This window comes from Triturus cristatus, chromosome 2_1 (assembly GCF_964204655.1).
Source record: "Triturus cristatus chromosome 2_1, aTriCri1.1, whole genome shotgun sequence".
NCBI classification, from domain to species: domain Eukaryota; kingdom Metazoa; phylum Chordata; class Amphibia; order Caudata; family Salamandridae; genus Triturus; species Triturus cristatus.
In genome coordinates, this window is record NC_140581.1 from 987,785,839 (window position 1) to 987,810,474 (window position 24,636).

The following is a 24,636-nucleotide window of genomic DNA, read 5'->3' on the forward strand; positions in this document are numbered from 1 at the left end:
ATGGACCGCATGGGGGAACGGCTAGATAAACACGCGGAAAGACTTGACCAGTCGGAACAGCACCTTGTGGAGGTCGAAGAGGCGCAGTCCTCGCTTGCGTCGGACCCCAAGCAACTTGACCGTCTCATGCAGGTGCTGCAGGACAACACCGAAGATTTGGAGGCGCGCACGTGTCGCTGTAATCTGCGCATCACGGGCCTTCCAGAGTCGAACGGGACGGATGGAGTGTTTTATTGAGACATTGCTGATAGCGCTTCTTGGCCGGGAGGTGTTCTCTGGAATGTTCGTGCTGGAGAGAGCGCACAGGTCGCTTGGGCCGAGGACCCCTCCGGGCGCGCCGCAGCGGCCAATTATAGCGAGACTATTGAACTACCGCGACAGAGATGCGGCCCTGCGATCGGCGCGGGAAAAAAAGACACTTTTGTACGAAGGGTCGAATATCTCGCTCTACCCGGACTTCACTGCTAAAGTGCTAGAGGCGAGACGACAGTTTGGCCCTGCTAAAAAAACAGCTCCATGAACTGGGTCTGGACTACGCGATGTTGTACCCTGCGAAGCTCCGGGTTAACCGACATGGGAAGTCACATATATTCACGGACCCAAAAGTACTACACAGAGCGATGAAGGACTGGCAGAGGGGAAGCCGAGGTAGTCCGGAGAAGCAACAGAGGAGTGAGGAGACGGAGAGCACGCTGGAGCTGCAGGATTGAAGTTGAAGTGCTCGCCAGCATTGCATCGGACTGTTCGGCTATGTGGTAGCAATGTATAGTGAGCCCTAGGGGAAGGTACTAGGGGTGCTGGGAAGGCTCGGCGGAGCCAGGAGGACTGATTGAGGTAATACTGTGGCATGATAAGGGCAATGGTCTCCTAGTTCCAGCCTTTTATGTAGCTATGTGCGCTGAGGTGAGCAGGCGGCTTCTGCCATGGGCAAATATTTTCTCTTTTTTACCTTGCTGGCTGTATGAAAGAGGGGAGTGACCGTAGCACGTGCAGAAGTGGGTTGCTGGCGACGCCGCACGGAGCGCTGCGAATGGAGACAGATGGGGCGGCAGGGCTAAGAAGGGTTTGCTGCGAGGGGACGCCGGGTGGGCGGATATGGCAATCGTTCTTATATATTATATATTACGGACTTTCCACCTTTTGCCTGGGGTTAAGCTGTTTTGGGGTTGGGAGATGGGTGGGGAGGGTACGCCTTTGATGGGGTGCGGCGAGGCCAAGTTGGGGGGGGGTCTGCTGTGGGAGGGGGGGATACGGGGTTGTATATAGTTGGGTTTTTGATACAGGGGTTGAACTGCCGAGTGGCTTTGCATAGGTCTCATCCACGTAACCGTCACATGCGACTCACATTAGCTGACAACAATTCCCATGGCTGGGATGGATATGGCTAGTAACACTACAAGGAACGGGGTACACGCTTCTCTGAGAGTGATGACCTGGAATGTCAGGGGTCTCAATGACCACCGGAAGCTGCGAAAGGTGTTGCACTACCTCACTCGCTATACTGTTGATATTGCTTTCCTCCAGGAGTCGCACCTCCCTGCGGTAGTCCGATGCTGCGTGTGAAAGGGCTGTTGGGGAATTCGCATGCGGCCGGCTTTACTACCCATGCCAGAGGGGTGATAACTTGGTTTAACCCTAAGCTAGGAGGCAGGGCTCAACTGCTTTTTGAGGATGGTGCGGGCCGGTTTGTACTGTCGCGATTTCAGGGGAAGGGACTTGATTTATTACTGGTTAACGTGTACGGCCCCAATTATGACTGCCCTGAGTTTTACTCGGAGCTGGCAAAAAGAGTCAAGGACCTCGGTTCAGCCTCCATGCTGTGGGGGGGGGGGGGGGGGATTTTAACACGGTTATGAATCCCGGTCTTGATAGATCAGGTGGCCCGCCCAGACTGCAGACTGCTGCTGCTAAGACGATCAGGCAGGAGATGCTTTGTATGGCCCTTTCAGACGTGTGGAAGGCACTCAACCCCGAAGAGGGGGGGCTTCACGCACTATTCTGCTTATCATGATCTACATACCCGTATAGATTATTTGCTGGCGTCTTCAAGACTCATGGTGCAGGTACGCGCGTGCCAAGTGCTACCACGCACCCTCTCGGATCACTCCCCACTGCTGCTTATGTTGGCTACGCCTAGTAAGACTATGCCACCTTTCGGGTGGCGGTTCCCCCAGTATTCCCTCCTTGACCCCTTGTTTAAAGAAGAGCTGGCAGAGGAGATCACAACGTTCTTTGATAACAATTTAGATTCAGTGGACAGTTTCCAAACGGTGTGGGAAACATTTAAAGTTTACATCAGAGGGGTGGCAATCGCTAAGCATTCTGGAGTGCTGCGTTCTATTCGGCAGAGGTTGGCATCGTTGGAAGGCAGGTTACGGGATGTGGAGATGGCGCGGCAGTTGGATCCATCGGATGGCATTACAGAACAGCTGAAGGTGCTGCTTGCAGACTACCATGAAGCTGCCGATACGGAATTACTACATTTATGGAAGTACGCCACTGCCAGAGTATATGGGGAAGGGGAGAGGCCTAGCTCAGTGCTGGCCAATATCTTACGAGCGCGCAGACGCAGGGCGGTTGTCACTAAAATTCGGTCGGACGGTGGGGTAATACTGACTGAGGAGGTGGACATCGCCGCGCGTTTCCAGTCATACTACGCTAACCTCTATGCAGCTAAACAGGCTAATATGGACGAAAGCATACAGGACTATTTGGATCATATCCAGTTACCCTTCCTCTCTAATGAACACAGGGAGTTTTTGGCCCTCCCTATTGAGAGGGACGAAATCCTTGAGGCACTGGCCGGTATGAAGGCAAATAGTGCCCCTGGCGCGGACGGCCTCACGGTGGCTTTCTACCGCTCCTTTATTGATCTATTGCTCCCGCACCTCTCTACGCTTTGACGACCTGTGCGTAACCGGCTGCATGCCTCCCTCCATGAGGGAGGCGATTCTGGTAGCAATCCCCAAGCCCGGTAAAGATCTGGAGGAGTGCAGTTCGTATTGACCACTATCGTTGTTGAACGTCGATACTAAACTATTTGCGAAGGTGTTAGCCACGCGGCTGGCACTGCTCACTGCGGAGCTGGTTGCTCCGGAGCAGGCAGGGTTTGTGCCGGGCAGAAATCTCACGTACAACCTGAGGACACGTTAGACAAGACTCGAAGGCTCTTGCAGTTTTCCTTGATATGGAGAAAGCCTTCGACTCGGTGGAATGGCCCTTTATGCGACAGGTCCTGACCAAAATGGGATTGGGCCTGGTCTTTCTGCAAATGATTGGAGTGCTATATACGGGCCCTACCGCGCGGATTAGATTGGGGGTTCTGGTTACGGACGCTATACCGATTTCCAGAGGGACGCGCCAGGGCTGCCCCCTTTCCCCCATACTTTACGCCCTAGTGGCGGAACCACTGGCGCGGGCCCTGCGTGAGTACCACAGCCTGAGAGGCGTTAGCTTTCCATCGTATCGTATAGTGGTCTCCACGTATGCTGACGACACCTTGCTCTATGTTAGGGAGCTGGAGAGTAACTTAGCGCCGGTGTTGCGGGAGGTGGTGCAGTTCGGGGCACTGTCCGGGTTAAAGGTCAACTGGAACAAGTCCATCGCATTCCCGTTGACGTCGTCTACTGCCCCGTTCGAAATGGAGTACCCACTACAGTGGTCGGACGATTCGGTCAGATACCTAGGGATACAACTGCACAGGGATTCTGAAGTGGTCTTCACTGAGAACTATGGGAGGGCCATTAACAAACTGGAGGAAGATGTGGAGACATGGATTGGCCTCCCCTGTCGCTTATGGGTCGTGTCTCCATCGCCAAAATGGTGGTGTTGCCTCGTTTTTTATTTTTGTTCGCCAACATCCCAATAGTTTTGCCACGCACCTTTTTTGCCAGGCTGAATAGGTCTCTGTTGCGGTTAGTATGGGCAGGGAAGCAAGCCAGGGTGCGCTGGAACGTCCTAACGCTCCCATACCACCTGGGGGGCCTAGGGGCGCCTGACATGGAACTATACTACAGGGTCGCACAGGGAGCGCAGGCGCATACCTGGGTACACGGCGATGATACGATCCCATACCTAAAACTCGAGAGATTGTTTGCGGCGCCTCTTCCGCTACCCGCGGTCATGTTTGAGTTGGCCGATCGCAGAACTGGCTTCTTAGATTCACTAAACGCTACTCGGCATGCTTGGAATTGGCTGCTTAGGCAGACTGCGGGAGTATTGCTATACTCTCCGGCCATGCCCCTCGAGTGGGCGGTGTGGCTGTCCCCTTGCAGGGACGGTAGCGTCGTGCGATCCCTGCGGGGACTAGGCATACACTTGATGGGAGACCTGTTTGAGGATGGTGTCGCTAAGACATGGGATGATGTGGCGTCAACGTCGGAGAACTACACCCCGTTATAGCGATTCCAATTCCACAGGGTTAGAGGCGCATGGCGACAGCATCTAGGCGAGGATATGGCTGAACCCCCTGAGGTTCTGGAATTATCGTATTTACTTAAGCACAAAAGTCCCCGCGGGCTGATGTCTAGGCTATATAGCATAGCTATGTCGCAGAGATCCCAGAACTATACTAAAGCCCGTTTGGCCTGGCAGAGGGACCTGGACACAGCGATAGATGATGTCATGTGGACGTACTGCTGTGCCGGTATACGTCGGATATCGCTACATGGCAAGCATAGCTCATACACTTCAAATTCATAAATAGAACATACTACACGCCAGAAAGACTGCATAGATATGGCCTGCGTGAGGGGTCGACATGTGAGAGGTGTGCACACCCAACTGCAGACTTCATGCACTTGGAGTGGTACTGCCCTGGCGTGTGCAAATTTTGGGAGGCGATATTCCGTCAGATTGGAGAGATAGCTGAATTGGAATTAACGCTGGATCCAGCAGTTGCACTGCTGGGACACTCGAGGGGGCTCCCTAAGGCAGCGCGTAGACTAGTAGATATGGGCATGCTGATCGCCAAGCGAAGGGTAGCTATATGTTGGATGCGGGGCCCCTTGCCTACGTTGGCACAGTGGAAAAGGGAAGTGCTCTATTGCTGTACTCAGTCGGAGACGTATAGTGAACTGCTGCCCCCGAGAAGCAGACCAAAGAATTTTTGGGGATTGTATGTTGAATACCTCAAGAGGGGTGGCGCGGGGGAGAAGTCTGGAGCTGGGGATGGAGAATTGCCGTCTCTGGCCGCGGATGGTGCCGGTGCGAACTGAGTCGAGTGCTAATGCTGCTGATGGAGCTCAGTCCATTGATGTGAAAGAGGGGGGCGTGCGCTCCAAGGTACACTTTGAGAACTAGTGCACATAAGAGACCATCCGGCACAATCCAATTGTGAGCATACTGGCTGGGCGCAGTGGGCTAGTTAGAGAGCGGGACATGTGCAGGCACTGAATGTGTGGGTGGGACCTTGGGAGCGATTGACAGGATTCTGCGACAGGAATGGTTGTTGATGTTTAGTGTTTTTTTTTTGATGATTTAAGTAGAAAACTTTGAAGTCTCTAAATGAGCCCAGAATATAAGGACGGGCGAGATGGGCTACACTTCGTGATAGAGTTGCCAACTTACTGCAGGAAAAGACAGTGATGCCCAGCCCCAGGGATGTGGGATAAGCTGCGTTGTGGAGTGCTTATTGGAAATGAAACAGCCGGCCTCCGGGTTGTAGGCGAGTACTGGTGTATGCCTGTGTCATTGTTCATCAAAGAATAAATAATAAAAAATATATATATATATTCACTGAAAAAACCATAGGTTTCAGAGACGTTATAGTTAGAAATTGGCATTTAAAAAACCTTGAAAATTCACCGAAAAAAAAAACATAGGTTTCAGGGGTGTTCTAGTTAGGCCAGTTCACTCGTACAAAACCATAGAAATTCCTCCGTTATAGTTAGTTCTGCTTATTACATATTACATCATTCATGACATGGTCAGTGACATCACTGATGACATCTCAAATGACATCACTAATGACATCACTGATGACATCACTGATGACATCATCCAGTGAATGTGGTTTATTTGAAATGTTAATATTATATATATATACCAATCTGTATTCAAGATTGAGTGGATATATAACTGCCTAGATGGAGGATTTAGTAGCTGACTGACTGTCTTTTTAAGTGAGTAATTAAGTGTCTCACTTAATACATGGATTAGTAACTAAACTATGTGAATGTGTGCATCACTGTCTCTGTTGTTGTATAACATGCTGCATCAGTTGGTCACCAACTACATGAGTGTGTATATTAGTTATTGATTAGTTAAGTGAGTATTTGTATGGGACACTGAGTTTGTGTGTGGTTGGATGGGGTGTGTGTAACTCTACATAGATGTGTGAATGGTTGATTGACTAGGTGTATAGGTTTAAGAGTGCATGTGGAAACAGTTGTTTGGGTGACTGAGTGTATTTATTTGTGTGTTGGTGAGCGAATATATGTTTTAGTTGTACATCTTCAACAAAGTAAAAAAATAAAAGGCATTGTAAGTGAGAGTTGGTGTATATAAACAAGTATGTGTAAGAGTCGGTGATTGTGAGAGTAACTATATGAATGAGTATAATTTTAATGGTGATTTTTTAACATATTAACTATGAGTTACTATGCGTTTGAGTAAATGAGGTGTTGGATAATTGTGTAAGTGAGTAAATGCAAGTGTGATTCATTTTTTTCATGAGTGAGTAGGATGACTGCATAACCGACTAAGATGACTGCTGATGTGTCAATGTCTATATATGTGTATAAGTGCATTTGATAGTGTTCTATTAATTATTGACTGCATGTTTAAATGATTCTGTCGTTGAATGGGGAGTTGTGTGTGTAGACTTAGGAATCAGTGAGTGGGTATGTAGTAACTGGTATTGGCGTGTCAATGGTTTCAAATATGGTACTCGGTATTTTACAGTGAGTGATGAAAGGTTATACTAGTGTAAGATGAGGTGTATTAGATTGTCACGTGAATGATGTCATCAGTGATGTCCTTTGAGATGTCAGCAGTAATGTCATCAGTGATGAATGATGCAATATGTGACATCATCAGCAGTGCATGGCGGGCGCACGAGTTATAGTTAGCAGAACTAACTATAACGGAGGAATTTCTATGGTTTTGTACGAGTGAAATGGCCAGCTAACTATAACACCCCTGAAACCTATGGTTTTTTCTGTGAATTTCTAAGGTTTTTAAATGCTAATTTCTAACTATAACGTCTCTGAAACCTATGGTATTTTTCAGTGAATTTCAAAGGTTTTTTAAATGCTCATTTTTAAGTGTTATAGTAGTTATACCTATTTTTTTGTACTGATTTGCTACAGTTTTTTAACTGTTTATTTACAAATATTTTATTCATTAAATAACATTTTTCTGAAAATTTCCCAATTTTTTTTCCCAAAACATTCAAACTAAAATATTGATTAATTTTTTTTGTTTTCATTTTTTATTTTAATATATTTATATTATTATTTTTTTTTTTCGGAGTCTCGTACACATCACGGTGGGTGCGCGGATTCTAGCCGCCATTTTAGAAAAGTTGTGAAGGATCCGCGTACAGTGTGCGACGGCTGCGTGTTTTTCAGTTACATCATATACATTTAATATTACGTGATGTGCGCGATTGGTATGCGACCAGTCCGCGAATCCTGCTCCCGTGCATTCGCGACACATGCGCATTACGGTACGGGATGCTTGTGCGGTGGCGGGTCCCACGTGACGTCATATACATGCTGGGGTGCGCGACTCCCGCAAAAAAATTTATGTTCGAAAATGATATGTATGTGTCTTTAATATACATATTAGGGCAAGAGATTATCTAAGATATTCATAAAAATAATATATTTGTACTTATAATAAACTTATATTATTTTTAAATATATTTTCGCAAAGTCGGGTGCGTGCATCGTGAGCACAGAGAACCAGGTCAGCAGAGCTGCTGTAGAGCCAGAGAAACCAGGTCAGCAGAGCCGTTGTAGAGCCAGAGAACCAGGTCAGCAGAGCTCTTTAGAGGGAGAGAACCAGGTCAGCAGAGCTGCTTTAGAGCCAGAGAACCAGGTCAGCAGAGCTGCTCTAGAGCCATAGAACCAGGTCAGCAGAGCTGCTCTAGAGCCATAGAACCAGGTCAGCAGAGCTGCTCTAGAGCCATAGAACCAGGTCAGCAGAGCTGCTTTAGAGCCATAGAACCAGGTCAGCAGAGCAGCTCTAGAGGCAGAGAACCAGGTCAGCAGAGCTGATTTAGAAGGAGAGAACCAGGTCAGCAGAGCTGATTTAGAAGGAGAGAACCAGGTCAGCAGAGCTGATTTAGAGGGAGAGAACCAGGTCAGCAGAGCTGCTTTAAAGGCAGAGAACCAGGTCAGCAGAGCTGCTTTAGAGCCATAGAACCAGGTCAGCAGAGCTGCTTTAGAGCCGGAGAACCAGGTCAGCAGAGCTGCTCTAGTGCCCGAGAACCAGGTCAGCAGAGCTGCTCTAGAGCCAGAGAACCAGGTCAGCAGAGCTGCTGTAGAGCCAGGGAAACCAGGTCAGTACAGCTGCTTTAGAGCGAGAGAACCAGGTCAGCAGAGCTGCTTTAGAGGGAGAGAACCAGGTCAGCAGAGCTGCTTTAGAGCCAAGGGACCAGGTCAGCAGAGCTGCTCTAGAGCCAGAGAACCATGTCAGCAGACCTGCTTTAGAGCCATAGAACCGGGTCAGCAGAGCTGCTTTAGAGCCAGAGAACCAGGTCAGCAGAGCTGCTTTAGAGCCAGAGAACCAGGTCAGCAGAGCTGCTCTAGAGCTAGAGAACCAGGTCGGCAGAGCTGCTCTAGAGCCAGAGAACCAGGTCAGCAGAGCTGCTCTAGAGCCAGAGAACCAAGTCGGCAGAGCTGCTTTAAAGCCATAGAACCAGGTCAGCAGAGCTGCTTTAGAGCCAGAGAACCAGGTCAGCAGAGCTGTTCTAGAGCCTATGAGCCAGGTCAGCAGAGCTGTTCTAGAGCCTATGAGCCAGGTCAGCAGAGCTGCTCTAGAGCCAGAGAACCAGGTCAGCAGAGCTGCTGTAGACCCAGAGAAACCAGGTCAGTAGAGCTGCTCTAGAGGGAGAGAACCAGGTCAACAGACCTGCTGTAGAGTCGGAGAAACCAGGTCAGCAGAGCTGCTCTAGAGGGAGAGAACCAGGTCAGCAGAGATGCTTTAGAGCCAGAGAATAAGGTCAGCATAGCTACTTTAGAGCCAGAGAACCAGGTCAGCAGAGCTGCTCTAGCTGACACTGACTGACTGACACTGACTGACTGACACGGACACTGATTGACTGAAACTGACTCTGACTGACTGACACGGACTCTGACTGACACTGACTGATTACTCTCTACTACTCTACTACTCTCTTTCTCTACTACTCTCTCTCTACTACTCACTCTCTACTACTCACTCTCTACTACTCACTCTCTACTACTCTACTATTGACTCTCTACTACTCTCTACTGTTGACTCTCTACTACTCACTCTCTACTACTCACTTGCTACTACTCTCTACTACTCACTCTCTACTACTCCACTCCTCCACTCTAATACTCACTCTACTACTCACTCTCTACTACTCACTCTCTACTACTCACTCTCTACTACTCACTCTCTACTACTCACTCTCTACTACTCACGCTACTACTCACGCTCTACTACTCGCTCTCAACTACTCTCTACTACTCACTCTCTACTACTCTCTACTTCTCACTCTCTACTACCCACTCTCTACTACTCTCTACTACTCACTCTCTACTACTCCACTACTCTCTATACTACTCTCTCTCTACTACTCTACACTACTCACTCTACACTACTCACTCTACACTACTCACTCTACACTACTCACGCTCTACTACTCACTCTCTACTACTCATTCTACTACTCCTCTCTCTACTACTGCTCACTCTACAACTCACTCTACTACTCACTCTCTACTACTCACTCTCTACTACTCACTCTCTACTACTCACTCTCTACTACTCACTCTCTACTACTCACTCTCTACTACTCACTCTCTACTACTCTCTACTACTCACTCTCTACTACTCTACTACTCTCTCTACTGCTCACTCTCTACTTCTCACTCTCTACTACTCACTCTCTACTACTCACTCTACTACACGCTCTCTACTATTCTCTACTACTCACTCTCTACTACTCCACTACTCTCTACTACTCCCTCTCTACTACTCACTCTACTACTCACTCTACTACTCACTCTACTACTCACGCTCTACTTCTCACTCTCTACTACTCACTCTCTACTACTCACTCTCTACTACTCACTCTCTACTACTCACTCTACTACTCGCTCTCAACTACTCTCTACTACTCTCTACTACTCTACTACTCTACTACTCTCTACTACTCTCTCTACTTCTCACTCTCTACTACTCCACTAATCTCTACTACTCACTCTCTACTACTCTACTACTAACTCTCTACTACTCTCTCTCTGCTACTCTACTACTAACTCTCTACTACTCTCTCTCTGCTACTCACTCTACTACCTACTCTCTACTACCTACTCTCTACTACTCACTCTACTACTCACTCTCTACTACTCACTCTCTACTACTCACTCTCTACTCTACTCACTCTCTACTACTCACTCTCTACTACTCACTCTTTACTACTCACTCTTTACTACTCACTCTTTACTACTCACTCTTTACTACTCACTCTTTACTACTCACTCTCTACTACTCACTCTCTGCTACTCACTCTCTGCTACTCACTCTCTGCTACTCTCTGCTACTCACTCTCTACTAACTCTCTACTACTCTCTCTCTGCTACTCACTCTACTACTACTCTGCTACTCTCTCTCTGCTACTCACTCTCTACTAACACTCTACTACCTACTCTCTGCTACCTACTCTCTACTACTCACTCTCTACTACTCACTCTCTACTACTCACTATACTACTCACTCTACTACTCACTCTACTACTCACTCTCTACTACTCACTCTCTACTACTACTCACTCTCTACTACTACTCACTCTCTACTACTACTCACTCTCTACTACTACTCACTCTCTACTACTACTCACTCTCTACTACTACTCACTCTCTACTACTACTCACTCTCTACTACTCACTCTCTACTACTCACTCTACTACTCACTCTCTACTACTCACTCTCTACTACTCACTCTATACTACTCACTCTACTACTCACTCTCTGCTACTCACTCTCTGCTACTCACTCTCTAGACCTCTACCTCTCTAGACCTCTACCTCTCTAGACCTCTACCTCTCTAGACCTCTACCTCTCTAGACCTCTACCTCTCTAGACCTCTACCTCTCTAGACCTCTACCTCTCTAGACCTCTACCTCTCTAGACCTCTACCTCTCTACCTCTCTACACCTCTACACCTCTACCTCTCTACACCTCTACCTCTCTAGACCTCTACCTCTCTAGACCTCTACCTCTCTAGACCTCTACCTCTCTACACCTCTACCTCTCTACACCTCTACCTCTCTAGACCTCTACCTCTCTACACCTCTACCTCTCTACACCTCTACCTCTCAACACCTCTACCTCTCAACACCTCTACCTCTCAACACCTCTACCTCTCAACACCTCTACCTCTCAACACCTCTGCACCTCTCTACACGCACCCATATGCATATATATGTATGTGTGTGTATATATATATATACATACATAAACATATATATAATCTGCATATCTATATAAATACAAATATAAATGCATCCATACATATGCATATATGCATACATATGCATGTTATGTACATGAAAGTTTTAAAAACACTAATAAAAGCAAAGCTAAAAAGCCACCTAATTACAAACAAAATTGCTTTAACTTAAACGAGGGCGAGACCTATTGCATTTTCAATGTTTGTTTACTTTGGTTCCATCAAGCAGGCATTCAGATGTGTCACACATTTGCCATAAATTCTGAATGTTAGCACTCTAGTTGCTCATTAGATCACTGTAGTAAAGCTACTGCTCACCAGGGAAGTCTGCTGCTGGTATTCAAAGTGCATGTTTCAGTCTGCATGTCAGAATTTTTTAATGAAATAGAAGAGGATTTGAGAAGTCAAAAGGTGCCCTAATTTTTCTTTCTGCAGAATTAATCATACATTCTATGGCAAAATGAACCCCCTCATTGTGTTCCTTTGCAAATTAAATGTTTTAAGTGTTACCACTTTATTCCAATCAAGATGGCTTCAGGTGTGCCATACTTTTGTCATAAGTAAGACTGTTAGCGCTCTAGTTGTTCTTTAAAAAACTCTGGGACATTCTGTCATTGGGCTATACTTGGGCTACATCTGGGTGATATTTGTGGAACATTTGGGCTCTTGTGTCTCTGGTGGCCATCTTGGGAGACTTGTTTGTTATGAAGTTTCCTAATTTCCTTATTTACTACAGTCTCCTCAGTAGGAAATACTTTCAGTTTTTTACTTTGATTCCATCAAGAAGGCATTCAGATGGGTTCTTTAGAACACTCTGGGAAGCTGCAGTAGAACACAAAGGAATCAACTGACAGTCTCTGCCCTTGTTGGATGTACATGTTTTACTGAGAATGTCAGACTTCATTCTCACATGACTGAGAAAGATAATGTGAATTTACAGAAAATATGCTCTCAGTTTAGCTTATAGATCACCTTCCAAACCTCTGTGGGAAAAGCATGAGAAAATAGTTTTCTCTCAAACATGATTCATGATATCCCAGCAGAAGGCTTTTTCACATGGTAAAATGACCTTAGAACACACCACAATTCCTAAAATGAGTATGGTACCATCAACAAATGATTTATAATGTAACTAAAGTCTTAAAACCTTCTATTAACTGCAATACTTTTTAATGAGGTGCTCATGTATATTGGTCCCAAGATGGCTGCCAACACTTCTTGGATGAAGTGCTGACAGCCAATCAGATTTCACAATGAGATGTGTGGTTAGGCTCCGCCCAGATATATCTATGATTTTACTTTTGATTTTCTCAGCAACTACTGAACGGATTTACAACATTTAACCAAAAGGCACGAGTGTGAACCAAGGCCTACCTCTTTGCCAAATTTCGTGTAATTCCGTTCAGCAGTTCGGGCTGCAGCTGTGATATGGTTCCTATGGAAAATTGCATGGGGAAAACACGTTTTGGGACCGCCCTTTTTTCTCGGCCCCCGCTTGACGAATCACCCCGAGACTTTCAGGATAGGAGCGGACTGGAGCGCCCCACCAGTTTTGAAAATTTCGCGAAGATTCGTCAACCGACGCCAAAGTTATTCCAAATAGATAGAATGTTGCGGATTTCCTATGGATAATAGGTCTTAACTATAACTACCTACTGGCGACCGCCTGTAGGATGGAGATATATATACACAGCACACCAGAGGCTCATTAACTGAACAGAGCAGGAAGGTAACTGTGGTGCTTTGAATGTTGAAACCTCACATGCCTTTGAAAAAGGAGAAATGTTCTCTGAAACGTGTCAGGCAAGAGACAAGCAGTAAACTGGAAAAAAGCCTCGGACTAAAATGCCTGCTTTACTCTGAATAAATGTTGGTGTTCCAACTTACCTGTGTGGAGTGCGGGCTCATTTGCCGGGCAACTTTGGAAGATATATATATGTATTTATGTATTCTCCCTCTCTCTCCCAGGAGCAGACTAGTAATGTTACTGGCCTGAGGTGATAGGACACCTATTCTCTCCTCCTTAAATCCTGCTGCATGAGTGAGGCGAGGCAGCACAGCAGGCGGCTTTTTAGCAACTGAACTTTCTTTTTTAGTGGTGTGAAGAGAGTGCTCTGTAAAACGCTCACCTTCTGTTCCTGGTGTTAAGAGAGGGTCGGAGGAAACGTTAGCCTGCTTTGCCAATGCTTGTTTTATATAGAGCTTTTTATTGGTTTTTATATCCCTGTAAATAACTTGTTACAATTATTCAGCTCAATACTAAATGTATTGACATAGTATGGATGAAGGGGCAAAGTGGCCCTTCCAGGATTCGAAGTTGTGATCCTCAAGGTATACATGGATTTCTATTAAGGGTGCATTAACGCTTGGATAATATTAACCGTAAGAAAGCAGAGTGGAAATAGTTAGACCTTTTTATGCTAAAAGACCGATTAACCTATTAGGAAGCAAAATACCTTGTAGATATGGCTCTGGTTCTCTCATTAAGGTGGGTGAGTAACGGGATCTGTAAAGACCTCCTCCGACCAGAGCAGCAACTATTAGAATACCTTCCTCCAGCCTACTGACACCGGCTCTGCACTTAAATAGGTGCAAATATTGCAGCACTCAATGTGTACAGCCTAAGCAAAGTTTATATGAGCGTCAGCATTCTGAGGTGGCCTCCGACTTCATGTCTTCGATCTACACCTCAGTTGCAGCAGATGAATAACAACCAAACTTTCCTGAAGGCATAGCCCATGTGGCTAGATTCTCCATCATGCCTTAAGGGCATATTGGCAGTCCCCTCCAATCGTTCCCTTGGACAGGGAAGCTTTTGCTGACTGAATACCCCTTTCTTGAATGAATGCACATGCGTGATGAATGAGTGTCTCCCCCTTGAGCATGTCTTTAAAAACACTTTACCAAAAAATTGACATCTGTTCTCAATTGTGTTCGTGCAGCACTCAAGCTTGGGGCTCTGCACCAGATGATTAGCCTTTTTCTGCTTCTGCTTCCTCTTTGTTTTCTTGCCCTATTTCCTGTGCCTGCCCCTGCTTGCTTTTCTGTTCGTAGTGTCACAGTCTATTTCTAGTCCTTAATCCTAAGGGTACCTCAAGCTTACGGGTACCTCAGTCATACTTCTAACTCCTTTCTACTGCTACATCACACCTACACGTATCTCAGCTGGTTTCACCATTGTACCATCTCGGAAGAATATTCACTAGAGTAAATAGTTTTCTGCTGGCTTGCCCAGCTAGCACCCGCATCTCAGTGGGAAGTTCCACATGAGACATGGGGTGCTGGGTGAAGGAGGCAGCTGACAGGACACAGAGATACCAAGGATGTTCTTTTTTTCTCTCAGCCTTGTCTTTGAACCATGGTGACCTTGGAAGAATAGGTGTATCTAGCCTTATGTTTATGCCTAATCAATATGGTGACCTCTCCAGTGTTTGTTCCCTTAAGCGCCCACTCCAAGACAGTGTTAACCTTTCTCCTATCCAATCTCATTCCTGCTTAGTTCATGCACAGGAATATGGTAGAGACAGATGTATTGCAACATATATGTTCCCTTATTTTTCGTTGAATTCATCACCCATTAGGATACTTTTTTTTGTCCCTCAATTACTGATGTCTTGTTTTTTCAGGAGGATTGCTATTTTTCTCAACCCTGACTCTGGGTGTTTTTGGTGCTTGATTTTTGACCTCTGTGTTAATTATCACCTACAATGGATAATTACAAATATTGCAAAGTATTCTTTTCTGCCCATTTGTATTTTTGCTCTGATCTTAGACAGTCTTAAAGAAGTACTTGACCCTTTTCATGTGTATATTAAATGCAGGGTGGCACCATGGCTACTGCAAGGTGTTGCACTTTCCTTGGGCAATCACAAAAACACTCGCAGTATCTATTTTTACTTTCTTATTACAGCAGCAACTACAGGAAAGATTGCCACCATCCAGAGCAACCGAATGTTTTTATATGAATCCATTCAGTTGATTTTGAAAACGTTAAAAAAGCTATGGTGGCCATTTAGTGGTTCGCAAACTAGGTGCCAGTTAGATTACACTGTTGTAGATCGAGACATAGGCTAAGTTTCACTACTGTCCAACTCTCTCCTACTCCTCAGACAGTTACCTTAACTCCTGCTCTACACTTGGGCCAGTAGGTGCTGCATAGAGAATTTGGCTGAGGGCCATACCTTCTACTCAGTACGAGTTCACCAATTGCTGACTGCTTCAATACTCTTCTCTGCACAAGCCCTGGCTTCATGCTAAGTGCCCCATTGATCCACACTGTACTTCATCAAGAGAGTTGTAGGCACCAGTCAGAAATGTTTATCCAGAACCGATCTGTAGGCTTGGGCGAAAATTTCGTTCCGTTCGCGGAAATTGCGATAATTTGACATTTTCGTGTTCCGCGGAGAGCGCGAAAATGTCAAAATTTCCGGTTTCCGCAGCTTGGCGATAATTTGTTTCTTGCTCGCGCTGTAAATTAATACATTCTCGCGCGCGCGATCGCCTTACCTGAATCCCTGCGTTCGCAGACTAGTTTTCTTGATCCGGTCGCGTTCTCCATGAGATGTTGTATTGTTTTTAGCCATTTGCGCTGTCTCGCGACAATTTGCGCCCGCAGTGACGTCATGCGTCGCGCGATCACGTCTTTCTTCTCGCGATCATGCACCGCGAGACAACTCAAAACAAGATGGCCGCGCCCGCAAGCAACCACATGGGTAAGTTGGCGACCCGCAACCATGCAGAAAATCTCGCGAACATGCCGGAAAAAAACTTCCGCATCTTCGCGATATTTCCGCTTGTTTGCGATAATTTTAAACATTTTCGCGATAATTTGCGAAAGTTAATTTCGCAAATTCCGCCCACCATCTTTATAAGCTGCCGTTTACATTTTCTTATATTTTGATTCCAATGCACACATTTATCACCTTTTCTTTTGTCCTTTTTAAATTGTTTTGGTATTTATTGGATGAGCAGTTCTTGTATAATTACTCAGGATGGGGTATAATTTCCAATCCGGTGGTTCGTTTGTAGCCGCAAACATTTAGATCTGAGAGTCGATCCCACCATTTGGAATGAACACATAGACAGTGGGATCTAACCCTCCTCTAGGGCCCTTCTTCAGCTAGCCATGAGTCCAGTTCAGGTTGTAAGTTGTTTCTGCCCCATGGATCTTACCTTTGCTCTTGTCTGTGACCCGAGTCCCATTTCATGTGTTCCTCTCCCACATATTTTGTGGTTGTTTCTCCACAACTCCTCGTCCCCTTACGATCTTACCAACTAAGGAAAAGCAATAAAAGTAAAAAAATAATTAGTTAGGGCAGTTGTACACAAGCCATATGATGTGATGAGGTACATTTGATTCTTTTGTTTTCTAACTTTTTCCTAACAATATCTTTAGTTTGTAATAAAATACCGTCCCTATATATTTATAAGGACTAGATTACAAGTCAGTCGGTTTTTTTCTGACTCGTGCATAAACCCCTGTTTACAAACGGGTCAGAATTACGATTTGAGTGTTATTTAACACGCCGGATAATTATCGGACGTGTCAAATACCTCAACCTTTGTTAAATTTTGGCAGTTCAAACCTGCCGAAATTTAACAGGGGGAAACTATACATGATTACCATCTAATGCAGATTTTGTTGTGCTAAACACCAAAATCTGCATGTTATGCCCCAGAAACTCATAATAGGTGCTATTTATAGCACTCAATAACTAACAAACCCAGCGGTATCATTATTTACCAGGTTTGATCCTATACTTGTAATCAAGCCCAAGATTAGTATCCGTTTGTTCCTTTGTTGTTGTTGTTCAGTACCATCCAGTCTGGGTAACCAGTTCAGCATACACACAGTGTTAAACTGATACGTGTGATTCATGGTATGCCTGATGTTTGAAAAGAGTAGGCGGTTCAAAAGTGCAGGACTAGATACTGATTATTATTTTTCTTTTTAAATGTTGTGGTGCTCAAAAAATTATCCATCTAATCACATTGTAAATGTATACGGATAGCATAGATATTTGGACATGCCCTTCTTGTGCATTGAAACGCTGATTGGCAAATTGCAAAGTTCAATACTTTTTTTTCTCCTTTGGTTTGTAGGTTTTCGGGCAACTGACTTTTTTGGTGCTATGTACATGAGCAACACAACGGACGTTGAAATGGCAGCGGTGGACTGTGACAAAGCTGTGACTGTTGAGTTCAAGCACGACGACAAATTAAGTGAAGATAGTGGAGCTTTAATTCAGGTATTTATGTGCCGAAACCACAATTCCTACATTCTTATTGTTCTACTATTCCCCAGTCAGAACGTGTTTACAAGGTATGGTACCAGAATATTGTTTAAAAAATATTGCCTCATTGGAGTTAATAAGAATAAATCGCCTCCTAATGGGACCATATTTTTTTAGGACACAATATTTATGTCAGACGGCATGTTTGCTAACCGAATTCTGACATACAACCATTTACAAGCAGTGCGAAAATACGGCACTTTTCTCTCACGCAAATTCACCAGGTCAAACCTGGTGAAATTTGTGGGTAAAAACACCGGAACATTTTTGAGTTTTGCGGCGCTGCACAAGGGAAAACATGCAGTAGTACTGCGAAATCCCCCATTCCGCGGAAGATAGAGGGAATACTGCACCTAGTGAATATCGCTCCATTTTTTTGGGTGTGGTATTACAACCTCAAGTACTAGGACCCTCCTAATATGGCCCCAGCACTTGTTCACTGAATTAAAACAGTCCTTGCATTTGGAACAGCACCGTGTTGCACAGCCAGGCACATTGCCTACACTATCACGTTATATCTTTCAGCACAGAAAAATGTGTTGAAATATATAGCGGCTTCTGAGAGGAGCTCCATGCCCTATTTAGTGTTTCAGTCTAAAACCCACATTTTCAGAACTTGAGACTGCTGCTTATCTGAGGGGGCCTAGAAGTCATGCTTAACTTATTATTTGCTCTATCTTGAATTAATGCTATCTTAGAATAAATTTTTTGCATCCATCTTTTAACAGCATTTTCTTCAAGCCGTTTTAGTGTCAGTTTCCTGTGTTATTTAGATAAGGGGAGACAAATGCATAGACAGGAGCACAATTTATAGCCAACCATTTCAGCATATTTGTGTCTCCTGATATGTGCCATAAGGCATATTCAAATTCAAGCAGGCATCTGTCACCAATACAGAAATCCCTTTCAGATGAACTAGATTTATTTTACCCATTCGATTTTTATTTTAGCAGTATAAAATTGATCTTTTTTTACATTTTAAAAACAAAAAGAAGAAACTTTGCCTCCATCCTAAAGTCAAAGGACATAATAAAATTCCCACACATTTTCCACAGTTTACCTCCTGACCCGAATGTTAGCACTTGTGTTAAAGTTCTAGGTATGGGCAACCTACAAAACCACTCCTCTTTCACCACATAATGTAGTCTTCCCTCCTCCTTCTTTCATGTAACAACTCCTCTCCAAAGCCTGATGATATGTGCAAGTGTATTAGAGGGTCCTTCTTAATTGGCCACATTGTTTGCTGAACTCAGAGTCTTAGGTAAAGTCGTACCATTTCCGGAGCCAAGAATTGGATTGGGTGCAGGCAGCACAGCCTCTAGGACGGCATCTGCAAATCTGTTCCCTGATACTCCGTGGAACCTCAGCAGTCATCTAAGCATAAACATCACTAGCGGTCAACTGGGGCATAGAAACTACCTTCTTGTACCTTAATGACTTCAGCCATTCTCCTAGTCAGCAGCAGGCAGCCAGGCCCTGGAATACTTAGAGGATTAGTGGCACACTGCCCAAACACTTTGGCAAGCAGTAGCACCGCACGTCTAGTGAGCATTTTTGCTAGTTCGAAGTTGTCTGACCCTGGACCTGACAAAGGTCTTCTCATGCAGTGATCAAACCCCCCAAATGGTACTAATCTCTGAAAGTACATTATCTGCTTAATGGTTGCCCCAGCAATGAGCACAAGCAATAAGATTTGCTCTACTGGTCTTTGCTCTTCACTTCTATGACATACAACACTCATTGGATTGATGAGATCAGAATACTGCTTTGATAGTGATCAGAAAAGTAGGGGTTTTTTGTGCTTAGCAGTAAGATTGCTTAACTAAGTACAACATCTGGTTTTGCTGTTTACCTGTCATATGGTGAGAGGCTATATTCTGAAATCAGCATTTCTGAGAAATAAGATCCAACTTTATCAGCAATTACAGTAAATGAATACTGTGCTGACCAGAGCATGCATCCCCAGAAATCTGTCTACCATCAGTTGCCTTCTTTTACTCCCAAAATGTACTAGACAACAATCTTAGATGGGCACCCTGGTTCAATGATGCAGTCTGACTGTTTCAGGTGTGCCTCGATTCCATTTTCACTAATGTGCACTGAAGTTAAGAAAACTGACAATCGTACAGCAACAGTCATACACACAGACCCAGACATGCCTATCCACTTGGGTTAATCTTTTTTTAACAAATATATCTTTAGTCTGTGTCAGACAGTCATATTTTGAAGCATTTGTTGTCTCTGACCTGAGACAAAATTGTTCATCTCCACATATTTACTAAAGCATAGGCTCGGCATCTTAGGGATTTGTATGCTGACAGGTTTCATCTATTTCAGAAGAATAATGAGCCTTCCTCTGGAAAACAAATGATACAATTTTAAGATTTATAAGTGGTTTTGAATAATTCTTGTCTGCCATCACACCTATCTTTACCACATTGACTAAAGTACGGAAAATTATTTTGCAAGGTTTCTTTCAAAACATCTAGAGTGTGAATCTTGTGCCAGTTCATACATTTCCCATCAAATTTACATCCTTCATTCAAGATTGCATATCTGTAGCTACTATGTAATCAGTTAAATTCAGCCTTTTTCCTCTAGCATTCTGTAGAGGCTAAAGTCCTCACATACCAAAGGAAGATTTGCCATATAGCTCCCGTTTGACTTCTATCCTTTACTGGGTTTTCCACCAGTGTGTTTGAAAATGTTTGAGTCCACCACAGCTGTGTGCTCTTGCTGGTGAACATCCCCAGGATTAAGTACAGATTATTCTGGAAGATTTCAAAATCTAATGCTTGTTTCAGGCTTAGGAAAACAATTTGCCTTCTTATTTAGGTTTTGGAGTTTTGGCAAAACTGAAAAAATCTGTTCCTCAAATAGTATCGTACCAGTTTTGATCTCTAAGCAGCAGCAACTTGTAGCAGTAATACAGATTACTAATGCTAAACAAGAACAAATTATGACCTCTTTTCTACTGAAGAGTTCATCACCAGCATCTGAAAATGTAGACTGTCAAGATGTCACTCTTAAATGGTTTCTGCTGTGAGAGAATATGTTGGATGTATGGTACAGACAGTTTGTTAATTTCAGTGTCCCTTCTCCTCCGACCAAACCGAGATCAAACCATTGCCTAAGACTACTTCTGAATGGGGTTTAGTTTTGCAGCCACAGTGTTCACCAAGATTGTGACAGTGGTTGCTCATTCTCTTAAGACCAGGGGCCTAATTCTCAACATTTGCAGAGCTGCGCCCGAACGCGATCTATGGGTACACATGAGAGATCCTGATTCACCGCATCAGGATCTGTGGACACTTATACTGACAGAAGGAACTAAGTACCACTGATAGTCTGTACATACAGTGTGTTTTCCACAGTATTACATTTAGGACTAAGAGCAGGAAAATTGGACTCCCACAGTAGGGGCACAGAGGTGGTCAGCAGAAAGATCATATACATTCACAAAGTCGTAATTCAGTGGGTACTCAAGACCTTACCAAAGATTCTTCACACCCACCTTACACACCTATATGTTATCAGGGTGTCTTGCACATTTTCAAATGAAGTAATTTGAATGAAATATGTTTCATTAAGTGAGCTGCATTGTTTGTTTTATCATTCTAGTGTGCTGTGCTCTACACCACAGTTGGAGGAAAAAGGCGCCTTCTGATTCACAACATTGGTCTGAACTGCAGCTCTCAGCTTTCTGATCTCTACAAGAGTTGTGAGACCGATGCACTAGTAAACTTTTTTGCCAAATCAGGTACAGTCCTACAGTACAGTTGCATTTCTTCATTTTCATTTTTACTCAAAACAAATCTAGGCTTGCTCATTCCTGGTCAATTTTCTTAATATTCGTCCATCCAAAATTCAATAAAAAGAACACTCGCTTGGATTTTTTGATGCTTTTAGCTATACAGTCTATCTCCTACAATGATTGTCATGTATGTTTTTTCCTGGAAAATTGTGCTCTTTCACAGGACCCAATGTACCCTCTGCTACACAAAATTGTGTGAAATGGAATGTTAAATCTTTATTTTTTCCCTAATACTAGCGTACAAGGCTGTCCTGAGTCACCCACTAAAGACGGTCCGAGACATTCTCGTGAATCAGACTGCCCACATGCTAGCATGTTACAGGAAGCACTGCGCAAGCCCTTCGGCGGTCAGTCAGGTGAGCATCAGATGATCTGCGCAGCTCAAATTAGATCATTTCATTCCATATGCATGTTTAAAAAGTGATCTCATGATCGAACACATAACGTGAACTCTGTATTATATAAAAAATAATTAGCAATACATTTGTTTTGGGTACTTTATCCATCTCTTCCATTTAGTTACCTGTTGCAAAGCTTGAGTGTTGATGTAGAATTGGGTAGAAATGGCGAATCCTCAGTTTGTTTTTCAAAAGAATGGTAAATCTGTGTGGAATCCTTTGGTAGAATTTGAATGCCCATGATGTAAGTATGGTGAAGGAAATTCCAGATAGTTTTCTTTTAAAGCCTAATTCTAAATCAGATCCTTTGCATATCTGTCCTGCAGATAATAGAAAGGCCAATTTTGTCATGTTAAATAATTACTTCACAGGTGCATCTGACCTTCTGATGCCCTTACGGGCACCTCTACCACTGTTCTACTTTCTGGCACCTTTTTCAGACATACAACTAAGTGTTTGTCATCACTGCGATCTTGTAGAAGCATGAATGGATGCCATTAAGTCCAACTCACAATTATTGTTTGAAGAAAAACTATGTGAAATTTTAACTGGGATAGAAGGGATAAGTAAAGAGTAGCTATAAATTCACTTACACATTAAACCATTTAAACACCGGATTATGATTTTCATAGTGCAGGAGTTACACTGGATAAGCTCTTCCAAAAATGTATTACCAGAATTAAGGTTTATAGAATACGCTGCCTTGCAGCATTGGGTAGAGCTTTGGAATACTACAATAAAAATGTGTTAAGATGCATTGAAAGACATACGCCCTAAAATTGTATCAATGTTTTTGATATTTTTACCAGTGTTGCCCATCAGTTTCAGTGAGCCTCTAAAAAGCTCAAATCTGCCATTTTCTTAGCTTTATTTCGATAGTACCTTCTGCAGCTTTTACAGTAGCCAGAAGGCAGTTTCTCCGTTTGGATGCTTTACAATTCGAAACACTACATTTATAACATACCCATTGATGCTTCTCATTGATGAGCTCTGTGTACTTGTACCATGGGACAAGAAATATGAACATAAAACTACTTGAATAATATGTACTGTCTTGTGACTTTTGTTGACAATATGTAGATAGTTGAGTTGGCAGGAGATAAAATGGATCAGATGTACAAAAGATTTTTGTGTTTCCAAACACTCTGAGTCAGAGATGGGGACGCCAAAAATACTCTTTGCAATGTGATAAACTCCTTTTGTGATTTGGTAATTGGTTACCAAATGCCAAAATGGGTTTAGAAGGGCATAATGAATCACTGTTTAGATGGAGTGGGTTTAGGGCGTCCCTTCCATATAGCAATTCATTATGGTATGTATCAGTGTTTTGCAACCAAAATCCAGTTTCAAAGATTGAAATTTTAGTGAATCCCAACACTGGGTGGTAAGCCATTCACAAAAGGAAAGAGGGTCCCCTTGGGACACTTCCTATTTGTGAACATAAAAGTTTGATGAGGAATAGCCAGTGTTCCAGGAGATCACTTCCTACTCTCAATCAAACTTTTAATAAAAGTTTAAAACTTTTTTTTTTGTAAACAGAGCCACATCTCCTCTAAGGAAAATGGGCCATATTCAAAATAATACTAATAATAATGTAAGAAGTTATCACGGACATGGTGATCGGCTGATCCCAGCAGGCCACCATCTATGTGATGGCCACCAATTGTAGTGAGTCTTATTTTGGACCTACCTCATGAATATTGATAAGGTAGGTTAGATAGCAACCCACTACAAGGTGCCATTTTGTCAATCAACCTATTTTTACCTAGGTCGGTTTGCAAAATTCCACACAAGTCGCAAAAATATTGATCATAATTTGTGACCGCATTTTGCAACCAGTGTTTCTTACATTTGGCCCAACATTTTGAAGACCAGTTCCACAGTTTCAAGTTTAATCACAGATGTGTAATGTTGGCAAGCCCACCTAGCAATATCAAATTTACCAGGATGGATGGTTCTTGGTATGAGATGGAATGTTGGGCCTCTTTGTCCCAATGGGATAGCTTTGATGAGCAGTCAGGGCCAAGGTCATGGGAAAGGGAAATTGTGTGAATGTTGACACACAAAACATTATTCCTCAATTATTACAATCTGAATGCTCAGTCAGAGAAGCTACTTAGCTAGAAGAACCATCCTTTAATAGCATCTTAAAATATAAATACAGCAAAAATCTGTGAAAGTGTTTATTTTATGTGAATGGTTTTATATATTTATTTTACTCTCTCTCTATTTCTCTGAACCCGACTTCACAAACTGAATAAAAGTTATTTATTGCAGCTCATCCTGCCAGACTCCATGAAGGTGCTGCCAGTGTACATGAACTGTTTGCTGAAAAATTATGTATTGATAGGCAGTCCTGAAATATCAACGGACGAGAGAACTTACCAGAGGCAGTTGGTCATGTCCATGGATGTTGCAGACACACAGTTATTTTTGTACCCACAATTTATACCGATAGTAAGTATCTGTGGCGAGACCATGT

The 24,636-nt window shown here is 43.8% G+C and overlaps 1 protein-coding gene across 1 annotated transcript in view; it reads left to right on the forward strand.

The window, feature by feature from the left end:
- The window catches only part of SEC24D (SEC24 homolog D, COPII component), a 553,336-nt gene that overhangs the window by 491,603 nt on the left and 37,097 nt on the right, over positions 1-24,636 (forward strand). Inside the window, exons 17-20 of the mRNA XM_085634340.1 lie at positions 17,752-17,897; positions 21,564-21,702; positions 21,994-22,112; positions 24,432-24,611. Of these exons, the coding sequence (XP_085490466.1) occupies positions 17,752-17,897; positions 21,564-21,702; positions 21,994-22,112; positions 24,432-24,611 (584 nt within the window). The remainder of the gene's footprint in view (positions 1-17,751; positions 17,898-21,563; positions 21,703-21,993; positions 22,113-24,431; positions 24,612-24,636) is intronic.